Source organism: Lepisma saccharinum, chromosome 13, assembly GCF_977018435.1.
Source record: "Lepisma saccharinum chromosome 13, izLepSacc3.1, whole genome shotgun sequence".
Classification (NCBI taxonomy): domain Eukaryota; kingdom Metazoa; phylum Arthropoda; class Insecta; order Zygentoma; family Lepismatidae; genus Lepisma; species Lepisma saccharinum.
The window spans coordinates 46,962,272-46,978,820 of NC_139241.1; the positions used below are offsets into that span (position 1 = coordinate 46,962,272).

At 36.3% G+C, this 16,549-nt stretch overlaps 1 protein-coding gene across 2 annotated transcripts; it reads right to left on the minus strand.

Annotated features, from left to right (window-relative positions):
* Nucleotides 1-2,530: 2,530 nt before the first annotated feature.
* LOC145996939 (uncharacterized) lies at nucleotides 2,531-15,658 on the minus strand. 2 transcript variants are annotated; one of them, XM_083133523.1, is made up of 6 exons: nucleotides 15,553-15,658; nucleotides 14,135-14,250; nucleotides 9,500-9,730; nucleotides 6,869-7,009; nucleotides 4,100-4,210; nucleotides 2,531-2,760 (listed from the first exon to the last, which is right to left on the minus strand). In XM_083133523.1, the coding sequence occupies exons 2-6, from the start codon at nucleotides 14,243-14,245 to the stop codon at nucleotides 2,731-2,733; spliced, it is 624 nt and encodes a 207-aa protein (XP_082989649.1). In that variant the 5' UTR covers nucleotides 14,246-14,250; nucleotides 15,553-15,658; the 3' UTR covers nucleotides 2,531-2,730. The 2 variants fall into 2 exon arrangements, with proteins under 2 accessions (XP_082989649.1, XP_082989650.1); XM_083133524.1 differs by lacking the exon at nucleotides 15,553-15,658 and adding an exon at nucleotides 14,843-14,930.
* Between the last annotated feature and the right edge of the window lie 891 nt (nucleotides 15,659-16,549).

The window sequence follows — 16,549 nt, forward strand, 5'->3', positions numbered from 1 at the left end:
TCCCGTAGCTCCTTGAGGGATCTCAAACTTGGCAAAACCCCGCTCCAGGCAGCCCTCCATGTTTTTTTTTTTTTTTTACTCGACGGAAGTTGACTCCTAGTTCATGTCCCAAACGTGTAATTCGTTCGTCATTGTGACACAACTTCGCGAATTCCAAATCCCAAGGCTCTCATCAGCGGACCACTGCTCTGAGCCACGGATCTTACCTCCCCCTTCCCTGAGCTGCTTCTCTGTTGGGTCCCAACACGGCAAGCGATCCTCACGGATGCTGTAAAATGTCTTCCTCAGGCGTCAACAAGATCCCACGGCTACATGCAGATAGGAAAAAGAGAGATAACAAACGAAACTGTGGCGTCCGTGCAGGCACAGAATATAAAGCCGAAAGTAAACAGAACAAAAAAATCAGTGTTTACAAGTCGTTATGTATCCCATGCAGACGATGAATGCAAATTCTGAACGCACGATAACTCAACCACGCTTGGTTATTTGATGTAAATATCGACTTGGTACGGCAATTTCGTAAAGCAGGGTAATGTTTGCTTGAAGCAACTGTACAAGGGGGGAAAACACTTTGTGTTGATAGTCTTCTCAAGTTTGTAAGGAAACTTTGACTACCGTAAATTCCTATATTTGCTTTGCTGCAGAGAATCTTATCAAGAACGAGATATCAAATCTCCACATTGCTCGTACTTTTTTTTACCTGTTTTGGAGTCCAAGAAGTGGTGATACCAAGCGAGAAACGGAGAAAACTCATTGTAAACAAGTTCATTACCTGATATTTTGCACATGAGCACAATATACATTAAATACAGAGGCGTATTAATGTGATGTTCGAACTTTTATGTTCTAATACGCATGTAGTAGCTTCGACATTACCACCAATACCAAATGTCGATAACTGTTATCGTTAGTTTGTTCTCTGCGATGACGTATTGACCACTGATAAGGTTGTCGCTTTGTAATCAACGAATCCCGGGTTCGATACCCGGTGTATACACATAGAGATTCTGATCCCACTTTAAACTATAGGTCCAGTCCCACTTAGCCTATCTGTGCATAAAATTTTGCTGTTTTACTGTGTATCAAATTGTCCTGTTACTGCATTCTGAATTCCGTTATATATAGTTGGCTAGAAAGCATGAATTAATGTAAGGCATGGGCATTGTGTCAATTTCCCATCTACTTCTTCCTTTTCGTGGCAAAAACGAATGAGGTAGAAAAGTGACATCAAGTAGGAAAGAAAAATGCAATTGCAGATGATTTGCAAAAGGATGGAAGAAATTCTCAAGTTATGGATGCACTTTTATTGCTTGATTTGATTTCTACCTACCGTCGTTTTTATGATACTTTGGCTAACCGCGAGGATGAGGATGAGTGATAATATGATGAAATTAATGAAGAGACACTTACAAAGAGGACCCATGCCCAGGTCGGGATTCGAACCCGGGACCCTAGCACATCGCGCTACGACGCCAAGGGTCCCGGGTTCAAATCCCGGCCTGGGCATGGATGTTTGTGAGTGTCCACTCGTCAATTTCATAATATTATCACTCATCCCTATCTTCGGAAATTAGCCAAAAGTGGCACACAATCGAAGTAAAATAAAAGCAAATACATCAATCAATCAATCAACCCGCGAGCCCTAACATAGTAGCCCGCTGTGCTTATATAGAACTTCACCACAGAAGTAAGCCTCAATTTTATTTGTGAACACTCTAGTGTTAACGACGCCACTGGGTATTGCAAAAGATAAGTGTTTTCTTCACATTTCACATCGTTTTTTCTCTTTTTATGTGTAGGTTTACGCAACACATGTACGACAGATTAGGACAGCGCGATTCTAAAAATCACATTTTCTGCGTACATTACAATTTGTATCACTATAAATGAGATACGCACGAGTGGCATGCATAAAAATTACCAGGTAAAATGTCCACCTCCATGCTTATTTACGTCGTTCTCGGCAATGTGACCTTCAAGATATGAAACAAAACCACAGCGAAACGTTTGACAAACTTTACAAACATCGGTAAAATTCCGATCTTAAAAATCCCGTAGGGTGCAAGAGAAAAGTGGGCGAATTTTGTGATTAACATTTTGCCTGGTAATATTAATGAATCCGACTGTACCATTAGCAAGTCCAAAGAGCAGAGCATCCTGTAACAAGTTAAGAATGAAGATAATAAAAAAAGAGAATGTCTATTACCCACGCAAAGGATATAACCTATTTGCACCGAAACTTGCCTACATGCTCACAAGAAGTATCCAGAATTTTCAATCTGAGGGGTGTAAATATGTTTTTAGGGCAGCGTAAATGTAAATTTTGCACTAAAATTACCACAAATTAGACATTTTGCGTAACATTTTAGAGAATCATGTTAGGGATTCACTGAAAGAGCATTCTTCGAAGTTTCAAGCTTAATATAACAGATATGGCGTGCCATTGAAAGCACAATCTCAGTACTAACTACTGTGTTCTCCGCAACACGAATTAATTGAACATAAATAAAAATACTAACAGTAATTGGAAAATAAGTACTATCTATATTTACATTTTAGATGTTCGTTACAAGAACTATAAAAGATAAAATTAACTCGTTGAGACAAAAAAAAGACAAGTTAGAGTTTATATTTTCATTGGATTTTACTTCCACTCCAGATAAACCGGCCAAGGACTAGATGGCGTTGGTTACCGCATGCTAGACTTCCTTGTGAATTTTCGAACACCAACTACTCTGGCTTTGAAAGGCATAGCACGACCTACAAAACGAGAGATATCAGACAAGAACGTTGAAATGTACTATCTCTAACCTTAAACATGCTAACAAAACAAAAGCAACTCTACAAATATAATATTTGTCAACATGTTTCGAATCATGGAGGGAACGATTTTAACCGAAAGAGTCAGATGGCAACGCTGCTCGCAAACCGTTCATGCTCAAATTGCAGCAGCGGCAGCTGTGTAACGACTTTTCGCGTCGATTTCGGTAAACCGGCTGTTGCCAGGTGCAACAAAGTTTTCAGTTCAGAAATCGAATTTCAGTGGGAAAATTATCAATTACGTTTTTACAGGTGAAAATAAGAGCAAACATGCACGTCCCACGTTATCAGAGTCTGAGGATTTTTATTCTAGACTGACAGTGTGACTATCCTAGATTGGATTCCACTAAACATTACACACAATGTTTAATATGACACTTTTTTGGCATATCTGATCATAAGGAGGGGGTCAACAGGGGCACGCGGCCGAGGCCCCTGGTCATATGGACAAATTAGGGGAAATATCTATAGTTAATGTGGTATTTAAAAAAAAAAGAATCCAGTGGGAGGAGATTCCGGCACAATTCCAATATTTATTCTTGAAAGATCGGGTTATTATATAAATTATATAAATATTTCATATAGTTTCCCCCCATCCCAAGAATAAAAAATGGCAACCAGAAGGGAATTACTTCTCATCTACTTTTCAAATACACCTTGGTTATAGTAAATAAACACATTAATATTCGAAAAATATAAATTAATTGAAAATACACATATAAAAACACACGAGATTATTGGAAATGTGTCCTAAGCAAAGAGCTATACTAAAAAGAAAAAAAAAGATTCTGAATAGCTCAATTATAAGTAAAAATAGCTAATGTTTATTAATACTTATGTGAAGAACGACGATGTGAAAATGTATGAGAAAAATTTTAATTCACTGGATCGTCTTATTAATAAGGCTGGAAATAGTGATTGAGAAAGATTAAAAACTTTCACTTTGATAGGTAGAAAATCGAATTTGACATTAAAACATCATTTGTAAATAAATACGTATGAACAGGACCACAGCAGTGATAGGTTGAAAGTGGAAAATATTTTCTCAATAGCCATGATTTTTCCTCTTATAGTCTCTGGTTTTAAGATATTTCCATTTAATTCAGCACGTTTTGCTTACTGCTTTACCTATAAGTATATAAGAGAAAAGTATAATAATGTGATTACAAGTAATTCAAACATCGGGGTTGTTCAAAGCATTTCTCTTGCAACTAAACCTTTCACTAAACATTTGATTATTGGAGGAATCATTAGAATAGATACTAAAGAATGTACTCACCAAGAAGATTATTGAGACAGCAGTATGACGTAATATCGAGATTTTTAAATTCATTATGGCTTCCAAACTTATGCGTAGTGTCTTGTCTATTTTTCTTTGGAAGTCAAGTACCTAGAGAGAAGATGACAAGATATTTAATAAATGCGCTCTTCTTTTATGTAGAACGCTTATTAAATCGCACTTATTAGTATAGTACACGTATATTGATTGGTGGAGATAATGAGGTAGAGCATAGTGCTATACCTTACCTCTGGTGTTCGTTTCAAGAACTATCGAACAGCGGAAGAGAATCTGCGCGTTAATGGGAAGATAGGTATACTAGCGCCAGAATTTCTGAAATCTCGGAAAATATGCGAACTATAGGTTTTCCCGTATGAGCGGCTAAGGACAGCCTTAGCACCTCTGGAGGCCGCGGCCCCACCTGGAAAATTAATGTGCACCTGAAAATTATATATTTCACACATAATTTCACTTCAGCCACAGTAATTTATGTTAATTAGTATAAATACGTTGAAGGAAGATGATAATTTCAGACTGAAATAGTGTTTTTTGAGGAGTCATCACTATTACGAGGAAAAATATGCCTCCTTTGCCCCCTCTACAAAAAAAATACCTTGCTTTCCCCTCCCTGGAAAAATCCTGCGGACGTCCATGGCGCGAAACCAACCTGCAGGTTTCAGATCTGCATTGCGTTCATTTTCTTTAATTTCTCATTTTAAAATAGCATTTAGATGAATATAAATACAAATATGAATCGAAAAATTCATCATAAAATACATGTGTATTTTTCAGAATCAACATTTGCTACAAAAACAGCTGTTATGGTAGTATTTTTAATTACATACACCTAACCCCTCAAATTCACTTAATTGGGGAATCGCCACATTTAATTTGTTGACATGATTGAATGATTGATTTGTTTTATTTTTATTCGCTTTTCTGCCATTTTTGGTTAATCGCAAAGATGAGGATGAATGGTGATATGATGGGATGAGTGAGGGGACAAACCAAAATGGATAGGGCAGAACAGGAGCTCCACAGAAAATTATACTGGCTGCAAGTCCAGACGCCAGGCCCTTGTTAGTCTGCTGAATGCAGTCCAAAGTGTATTGTGTGGGTGTCTTCGAAAAGAGTCACCCCCAGGTCTGTACTCTGTAGTTTTTAGATTATTTTTAGCTTTACTTTTCTGGGTTGTTTTTTCATATCGTACTTATTTAGGGGGAGGCCTGAATCAAACCTTATTACGAAAAATTATAGCTTTTTCATCAATTAACCACATATCATGAATTGAAGACTAAAATTGGTAAACGATGTAAGTGCCAAAATAATTCAAACACCGTTTTCCACGTTAAACTGTGCATGTGCCATGCTTTATAATGTGGTAAACGTGAAAAGTGGCTGGTAGCCCTCTAAGTAGTTCAAAGGGCGTGTAAAGAGGTCACTAGTGTGAACGTTCTTACGGGCTGATGTGAGGAACGATGCGATTTCCCAACACTTTCGCTTTTGGCACTTACAACGTTTACCACTTTTAGTCCTCAATTATCCTAAGAATAACATCAGAAGATAATACCTGATTAGCATACCTATCTAGAGGGTATATGGTGGTACACGCTGTTTACCCTCTGGGTAACCTTATTCATTAACGCACATTGAAGTGTGGTGTGTTAAAGTAGGCTTTTTTTCTGTGTTCCAGGAATAAATTCCAAGATGGCGAATCTATTGTGTGACAGTGAGGAGCAGAGAGTTGTCATCGGATAAGAGCCAATGCGTTTCGAGAAGCAATGGAAGGTGGAGCAGCATTCATCAACCGCAAATGGGTCGCGAAGAAACTGCATCGAAGTGAACGTTGGGTAACTGACAATTGGAAGAAAGGGTACGATGATTGCTATGCCCGGGCAACATTCCATGCACATCTGGAACAAGTCCTCCGTGACATGGAATGGAATACGGACTTGTTTGCGAATCTTCTGAGCTCTTACCCTGATTGTCTTCGTGCTGTGAGAGAAGCAAACGGCGGACATACTAACTTTTAATTTTGTTTCTGTAACCACAATTGTCGTAGTAAACATTTGGTATTACCATAATTTCTTAATTGTTGTTACTTTTTACTGTGGACCCCTAGCAAGAGGTTTTTTACAATGCGGCTACCTTCTACTTTCATTTAGTTTATATTTGTTTATGTATAGTACAGCTTTCTCGTGATCGGGAACATAATGTTGATGAGGCCCACCAGTTGATGTCTGAAGATGTGGCTTGTATTTACCGTGCTGTAAATGACACCAATTCAAGAGTTCGTTGAAGTCGTTCTAGTGACAAGTGTGGCGACGAGACAATTTGGAGTGTTTTGAAGTAAACACATAGAAACAGCTACAAAAGAAGACTTTTTTGCTCAATGTAAGTAGTGCTGTATGCAAAAGTAATTTCCAAGTTTTTCATTTTCGTCTTATTAGTAGCATTCTTGAAGCTATTAACAGTGTACAAACTGACAATTCGCGAAAACAATATTAACAAGAAAATACAATACAATAAAAACTCAATCACTAAAATACGGTTTTCAAATATTTTTTTTAAAAATTGTAAAATTGCCTCCTCTTTCATGACATCAGTATTCCACCATTTTTTTTGAAATGTTAATAGATATTCAATGGATACATAATCCAAATTTAATGGAAACATGGCCACAACGCTTCACGAAATTCAGCGTATACCATCTGGAAATTTTGGTGCTTGTAGGTATACAATATAGTTACTGAACAGAAGAATGCATACCTTTAGAGATGATTGGTTGCCCCTGCAGCAACTTCTGGAAGTGTGGCTGGTGGAATTATTCTCATAGCAGCAACCATCTGAATTTCCACGATCGATTATCATCTCCAGATCTGTTACATAGTCGGATTTGCAGCAAGAACACTGTAACGATCGAAAACTAGCCGGATCACTAAAAAAATGCTCCACGAGTACTAATTAGAATTTAGCCAAATATATACCGTAATTTACCCAATAATCGTTGCAGATTTTATGCTCTTATGGTGCGACCATTATGTGAAGCTTTTTGTCTTTAAAAAATTGTTGCAGATATTACAGGTACTTAAATTATTTATTACTAGGGAAAGGATTTTAAGGTGAAAAATTATGGTCGGGAGAGTGAAAATAAGGTTCTGAAAAAGTTTTCAAAAAGGTGCCAAAGAAGGTGCTGATAACATTCAATGCTCTCTTTTTCTGCACCTTCTGTATATAATGCGCGCGGACCGCATAGAGAACTGTGGTTTGTGTTTTCTCTCCTTGGTTTTGCTACATTATCTTGGGAACTATAGGGGCTGCAATGATTATATTATACCATTTTATAGCTCTCGTTATTTGCAACAAAGTGCGTTCATTTTACGTGATTTCATGTCCTAAAATACATATCACAAACGGTTGGTATTGAAACAGCTATATTTTTGGAAAGGTGCTGTACCTTAAAATTCGTTCCCTATTTATTACTAAACTGTCTTTGGTGCAAGATTATGATGCACGAAATACTTGTGAATATACGTTAAAATTAATAGTCATAATTTCTATTATTGATTTGTGGATTATGGATTCGAGAAAATTTACTACAGTATTGGGAAGCACGGAGTTACAAGATTACATCTTTTGTGTCCGTCCGAAGATTCTGCGTCGCCACCATTGGTTTCGTTATCTGACTCGCCGATCCGTCGACTATGCGATAAAAGGTTGTGCACAAATTTTAGACTGAAAAAACAGGGTGCGACGATTAAGCGGTGAAATACGGTAATATTTAATCGTTAACAGATTTTTGAACTAACTGACCATTCAGGTCATATGTGATAGGTCTGCACTTTCTCTAACTTTCTTCCCAGAAAGCATGGTGCGTGACTGCAGTTGGGATGGTAATAAAAATATAAAGTATGTTGCATATACTGCAACAAAGAATTTTCAATTGCAATGGTGGTCGTAACATGCTCGAGGACTGGAGTGTGTACAAGAATAACCAAGGACCTTCTTGATCTACGGCATTTGAAATCAAAATCTGTAGCCCCCACTTATTTCAGGCTCTCGCCGTCACTGTGCAGATTACGGCTTGGTAATACCTTCAAACAGATCCAAAACATTTGAATCACATACACACACAAGATGCCACTCAACCCAATAACACTTGATTACTCATCAGCTACGAAGTCAACATTTAATACTTTGAGAAATAAGATACATGAAGTAACACAACTATGAATGTAATATTGCAAGAAAAGGTTGGAAGGTTGCAAACATTGCGTCTTTTTAAAGATACCTCGTTGACCTGTTTACTTAAATAACGTCATATCTCATAAGGATGGAAAGATTAATCAATATATCTGGGATGCAATGAAGAGTCAAAAGGATGTACACGCTCTAGTATATATTATTATGCGATAATATTACTAGTCCCATCTTGTGGCAAGTTTCAAAACATATTCGCCAATTATTGTAAAAGGAGATTGTACAGACATGCCAGTAAATTGAAATTACTAAACCATGACATAACACAAATACTGCAAGAGAAGAAAAAATATATCCTCGTCTAGGTGTAATCTATAATTAAAGATAATACGATACAAAAAGGTACTTCCAATTTAATTTCTTAAAATGATATATAAATTATACAGGGTGTCGCAAATAAAAGTATACCCTACCCGAATATATGCTGATTTGATTTGTCATAATAATTTGTAGTTTTTGTTTTGTTTAATGGATGATAGTAGCACGGTAGGGAAAATTGTAAATGTGGTTTTGGTCATTTACAGGTGAGAACAGGTCAATGAGGAAGAAGATGTACCGTCAATGAAGATGATGTTAACATTGCAGCAAATAATTTTTGTCGTCGAGTCGTGTGTAAGGCATACCTCCTTTAAGGTTAATATCACACCAGCAATTGCAAACATAATACAGCATCAGCTGCTTAACACATACCAAAATATGATTAAAATAACGGACCTGTGTCTGCAGATGGGGGAAGCCACTTCCAACATCTCCTGTAGTGCCATATTTACATGTACACTGTAATGCATTAGAGCACTTTTCCTTACATGTTGTATTTGTGCATACTTCACAGAAAAACGTATAAACACACTGATTTAATTGCCTTCAATCTGGGTATACTTTTATTTGGGACATCCTGTATATCATCATTAGCAAATTAAATTGCGTCCCTTGAATCTGCATAAGATTTTAGTCCCTTGATTGTGCATAAGATTTTATTTAATTGATTGTCACGCCAACTGGCGGCAAGAATGAAATGCATAGAAGCTACATTCACTCTTCTCACGTGAATTACCGAGTTTAAGTAACGTCACTGTGACCAATGCTCGAACATCTACGGTAAACCAGATTAAAGTATTCCTTGAATCAAAGTAAACGTACCTCCATGTTGGAACCTGTGCAAACTTTTCGCCGATAATATTGGTTGAAGTAATTCTCCCTGAAGGCCTTGGGCTTGGAATAAAATGTCCCCATGTTTTCGGTCGAAGTGGTAAACAGCATGCCTTTTCTTGTGTCGTTAGCAATCGTTTTCACCCTCAGAACCAAAATGCATCCCGTAGAGGGTACGAAGCTCGCAATGAAAACAAGGAAAGATCCAAAGCCAATCGTAAACTGCAAATATAAAACAATATTAGTGAATGAACGTGTCCTGTTGTGGTTAGACAGTGTTGTCAACTTTCCTATTTGTATTATGGCAATTTTATACAAGTATTATGTTGTTTACTGTCATAGATTAATCACTAGGGCCCGGGACGTCATGTTATAACATATTTTTTATTTGGCATCGGATCGAATACTGGTGAGATCTTTACGTATCTGTTGAAAATCAGCCGAAATAGACGAACTTGATAAGGCATATTTTGACATATTTTACCAATTTAGCATTTTAGCAACATATTTTCCAATTTTCTCGTAATAAGACATATTTCTGTATAATTTCGTAATTGTCTTGCATATAATCGGTTATTTTATAATTTTTTCCTTTGTACCTTTAGCGCAATGGATAGTTTGCATTATCGATGGCAGGATAAGGAAATAATGGAGGAAGAAATTAAAAGGATATATAGTATTTTCTTACCGACTAGTACAGAACAATAATACCCCCTTTTCTTTATCTCGCCAACAATTGATATCCGTGCGAACATTATTGAGGGGAAATGTTCTCTATCATTATAGTGCGTGCATGAGAATCACCGTAAACAAGTCTCAATTGTTCTCATTTCTTTACCTTTTTCTTGCTTCTCCCAATCAGTCAAATGTAAAAATAACATTCGGTACATTACAGCCCCTACTCTATCGGCAATCGAGAACGGGAGTTTCACTTGTTTGAGCCACACACGTATCAGTGTGTATACTCTGTCTCGGTTATCTCCGAAGTAGACGAACAAAAACAAGTGTCTGCGCAACGCGAGACAGCTCCACCACACAGTTTCCACAGAGGGGTAAATCTGACATAATAGTAAATGGAACTTAAGATAATTGCAGTGAACCTCACGACGTTTTTAGTATTTTCCAACTACATTCTTCGGTTAAAGTTAATTCTGACTTCAATTTATACCCCACCCCACCCCAGTATCCCTGGAAGATACCGACTTCCCGTATAATGAGAAATTCGAAAGTACTGTTGTGCATACTTTTGGCTTTACTGGTAATGTTTCTGCATTTTTCTGACATATTTTTAATTTTTTATGATATAATTACATACATATTTTACAATTTTATAGGACATAAAGTCCCGGGTCCTATAAATCACTATAAATCATTTGTATTTATATCCCATACAGAATAAAAATAAAGTATTTATCCTCATCGTCAAATACAATTGATAGGTTCGGAGTGAAGGACATGGTAATGTAGATTAATACTAAGTTGTACAAGATAAAAACCAGGCGGTGAACAATTAACATATTTAATAGAAACTGGACGTTATGTCCGAAACATTCAAGTACATTGAATCACGATATAGCAAGAATACACACAGAATACATCTGCTTATGATTTCTCTTCTTCTCGCCGTGAAGACCATGCCGTGTAGCCATACGCTTAATACCTGGACCGTATCAACAATATTAAAAATACTTGTAAGATGATCATTTTGTTTTACACTTACAATGCGTAAAGGTGCATGACATGGGGACTCAAAGAAGAATTAGTCAAGCATTGTAAGAATTAGGATGTTACATTGAGCCTTGGCGAATGTTGCGTTACTGGTGGCAGTGATTTATGTTCAGAACTTAAAGTATTCCGTGATCTCTTACCTCAGGACATTAAAACAGCAGAACAAGCCGTACAATACATTCGTCATCTTTCAGAATCCTTTCCAAACACGTACAGTGGGACCACTAGTATTGCTCGGCAAATTGTCCATGACTATTTTCATTAATTTTTCTCTTACATCCTATGTGTTTTTAAGCGATGGATTTTTATATATGCTGGTGCAGAAGTTGTCAACAGCTAGTTTTGAGTTTTCTTTCAATTCTTGAAGCTCTTGTTTGGTTAAATAAAGTGCACGAACATGGTGATGGACAATTTGCACGATAATACTCATGGATTCCACTGTACATTGCATTGAATTTTGCTGACAATATCTGTTACTGTAGCTAGTGTTGAGACAAGTTTATTCTTATTAAAGTTACTTGAGATTAAAGAAGACAAGAAACTTTGAAAAACCAATAGATAATACCAATAAAGACAGTTGAAAGTGAAAATCGAAGTCATGAATGATAATAGTTTCATATTACACAAAATACGTAATACATGATTTTTAATTATTTAGGGAATCTACTTTCAGAATGAGCAAGAGTTTATCCAGAATTTTCAATTTTGACGGGCGTATGTACGATTTTATAGAGGTAAAATGATAAAATGTGCAACAAAATGTTAATAGATTATATTCCCTGTGAAGACTGTTATCGAGGGTATATAAATCACCGAGATCTTGGATTTTTAAAATTAATCTGAACAATTTTTGTTATAGGCTCCGTGCATGCTATGTGCCCTAGGCTCCGCACTCTCCTAGGGACGGCCCTGAACCCTGAAGACAACAAACACACACATGTCAACCAGTGGCGGCGATTAAGAGGGGTGACGGGGGCAGTTGTCACTTTGGCCCCCGCACTATGCTATATAAGCCTTATGTACCAAGGGAAAGTAAATTGTCCTTGTCCTCCCCCCCTTTCACCTTGCGCCCTAGTTTTATTTCTCAATCAACGCCACCGATGCCCACAATAAAAAAAGCATTGAAAAATTCGAATCTAGAGTAGCCAACGGCATATGCAAATTGTCCATTACTAATTTATTTTTATTTATTTATTTATTTTTTATTCTACAACCTGCGTTATTTTAAGGAATGGAATTTTGTTAATGTGAAGCAGACGTTGTCCTCTGCGTTCTGAATTTTTTTTCAATTCATGATCATCTCATCACATTGTGAAGAACAGAATGAAAATGGTAATGGATAATTCGCCTACTATTACTTTTGTCATTGGGTGTACGTACAGTAACGTGCATAAATATTACTAGGCAAATTACCCATGAGTTTTACCATTCAAGTGTTTCTAAGGAGTGCAATTGTACTAATGTTCATTACTTCTTTGTTTAAATTCGTGAACCTCGCATTGCGTAAAACTAGATGAACATGGTTTTGACAATTTGTCAGTGTTAGTTTGTTTTACGTCTACTTTATGCACAGGTAGGCTAATTGAGACTGGGCCTACAATATAAATTGAGATCAGAACCACTATGTCTAACCCGGAACCACTTGATTAAAAGGCGACGACGTTACCACTACGCTACCGGGAAGGCCCAGGAAATATGTACGCATCCAATTTCACACTTACATGACTAGATCTCATAGAATTGTTCCCATTCTCTATTCCGTTCCAGCTCACTACTGAATTATTATAATTCGTTTAATGACTTGACCTACCACCTCGCTGAATGTTCAGAATGAGAGATTCACGTACGACCAATCTCAAAAATATCGAGTTTTTCATCTTTACCCCAAGATTTGAATCTGTGGTGCCTTGTCTCTTAGTACATTATATTAACCACTCTATCATTAACAGTTTTGTTTCATGGTAGACAATTATTATTCAGTTCAAGAGAGCACAGGAACAAATTGTAACCAACATTTTCGGAGACAGAGCTATCAAGCCAGGACAATGTTATTCTTAGCTTTGAGAATTTGGTAGTGAATTAGTTGCACCTTTTGAGGGTAGATGGAAGCACAACGTATCATAAGTAGGAAACAATATGGCTGATTCCTGTGATGCTTCTGCGACATTTGGTTCTTCTTAATTACAATGTTCATGCGTCCTCTTCAGTTAATGTGGTTTTTATTATTTTTGCATAATTGTGATACGTGTAATATAATACCGAGATGGCTCTATGCCACAAATAAAGAATCGAGAATCGAATACATTTCAAAAATGTTCTGATCTTCAAAATTGATAAAGCAATAGTAAATTCTCTTTTCAATTCTCCGTAGTAAGTTTGAGTGTTACTCCACATTTAAATATACGAGAGTTAAAGAGTAAGTAGAATAATTAGAATATATTATAGACAAAAACACGTATGCCAATCATACAGCAAAATATTAATTTCAACTATGTTTAATTTAAATAGTGTGAAAGCCTGTAAATTTCAAAATATAGAGTATAAATAAGTGTATTATTAATAATGAAAACAAGCGCCTAAATTAAGTTATTGCAGGGATGTTTGGTCAAACAAAGAAGATAGGCTAACTTATAACAAACAGTTTCAATCTTTAAGTTGTCAAAGAACAACATATGCAATTCAGTTAATCTGGTATGATAATATGTGTAAACCTAATAGATATTTTTAAGTTTATCGCAATCGCAATATAGCTCTGCTGTTAGATCCAATAGTATATTATTTAGCTAAGATGACAAAAGTAGACACTGAAAGATAATGAAAGATGAATAGTTATAACATATAATTTAAAAAAGGTTTTGCATTTATATATTAAAGTAAATGATAAATACGAATACTTACGAAAACTACATTGCTTTTTCTTACTCCTTTGTCCCATAGATAAGCCACGATAAGTAGCATCACTCCAATTGCCCCCGATTGATTAAAAATGAAAAATTGGCCCAGGTACATGTTGTCTGAAGAAAAATAATGTTAATTATCAGAATTATGTTTAGATTAAGAACAAAGGCTAAGATTAAAAATCATAAACATAATTGCGATTAATGGCGAAAATGTGTTAAAGTACGAACTCTGAGGGAAAGAAACGAATTGAGATTTAATTGTGTTCATAACGTAGGGTTAGTCCGGGTACCACGCCCTACCAGAAAAAACGCCTCAGGGGCTGTAGTTCAGACGTAAGAAACACGTTGACTGACTGAAGTTGTGCCTATTTTCCGCTAAAAATAATATTGTGAATGCAGACTCTCGTAACAACAGAGAACAGCATGGACACAGCCTCAGTTGCTGTTGGTCAAGTTAGACTTCACTTTCCTTCAAAACAAACGACCAAAGATTCAGCATAATACCACATCCCGGCCAAGATCTTCTGATCACGTTCACGTAGCAAACATTTGCTAAACATGAGTCCTGTTTCTTTGAAAGAACATGACATGAATACTTCATGAAGAGTTCTGAACATGCGTTTCATAGATGAGAAGATAAAGAAAATTGGCATAGGTAGACATTGCACTGATTTTTAGTTAAAACGTCAGAGCCGCATTGACTTACTTGACTTGACTTGTATTTCCTGTTACTCCGCTACGGAGCATAGAGCCTCAACGAAGCATCGCCAACGGACTCTCTTTCCAGCCATCTTCCTACTCCACCTACATTTGCAGGATTGTAACAAAATAATAATGCATTATGGACACTGATTTATCGTAGAATCCGTTCCTACATAATGGTTTTGTTTGTTAACTTTGACTTTGTTTATTTTACTTCGCTTTTCTGCACTTTTGGCTAATTGCGAAGATGGGGATGAGTGATGATATGATGAAATTGATGAATGAACAGTCACAAACACTCTTGCCCAGGCCGGGATTCGAACCCGAGACCCCTGGCGTCGCCTACATAATTGGACAGTATATATATATATATATATATATATATATATATAAATATATAAGGTTATTATTGACCATATCTAAGGTAGGAACCTGACTTTAGCATCAGAACATTAATTTGGCAACAAAAACAAAAGGGCCGAATGGAGTTCACCTATTATGTTTGCATTAGAGAGAGAGAGAGAGAGAGGCCATACAAGTAATAGGAACCCGAACTAATGCAAACATAATAGGTGAACTCCATTCGGCCCTTTTGTTTTTGTTGCCAAATTAATGTTCTGATGCTAAAGTCAGGTTCCTACCTTAGATATGGTCAATAAATAGCAATTTCCCGAGCCCACGCACTTAATATTTACTTTTTCTAATTTCACTTACCTACTTTTTATCCACTACCATAATTAGTATTAACAAGTGATACTTATAAAAAATCAAAACAAATTAAAAGTACATCCTAGTTTCCAGCTTGTTATTTCAATGATGCAAGCTTCTAAAAATAATTTAATAAGGTGTATTCACAGCTTGTAAAAGTGCATTCAGTGGCCGTCACAAAGACGTCACCCAGGACCACACATACGTCATCAAACTCAATATTTCGTGTGCTCTGGTTCAATAAAAATATACAACTGTGATTTTTTTTAGATTGTCCTCTACTTATTGTCTTTCTTTGTTTATATCAAATCATTAATCTCACATTTCGGAAAATAGAGTGAATAAACATTATGATGGACAGTTCACGTACTATTACCTCTGTCGCCGTCTGTACTTCACATTTTACCTAAAACCATCAAGCAATGTACATTGTGAAGCGTAGATATGCACAGTCCAACACAGTTATTATTTATGAAGAAGTGTAAATAAATTAAATATAATTGTTGATAATGGAAATATATCAATTAACTAAAATATCTCCTTACTGAAGAATTTAGATCAATTTAGTAACCGTAGTCTTCCAGTAAAATAATTTAAAATACGATTGTTTTCTTGAGGGACAAGTGTTCATTAAAATATTTATCACATAGCAAGTTGTCACCACTGTGTTCAATGGTTGTCACGCAAGATGTGAAAGTCGTAAAGAACGTTCAGAAATTTGAGAATAACTGCTACCATTCTATAAAGTAAAGAAAAAAAAATATCTGTTCCGGTCGGATAATATACTTACAAGCCGTAAACAGACAAGAATTTACATGATACGGGAGCGAAGCACTATGTTAAATACGTTATTATTCAGTTAAGAAAACTAACCATTAATATTCAGTCAGATAATGTCAATCTTCTTTCTGAACCTGCTGTTACTAACATCTTGCGTGCAATGAGTTAACCCGAGGTAATATTTATATTGCACAAAACAAGAGACACTTATATATCGATTCTT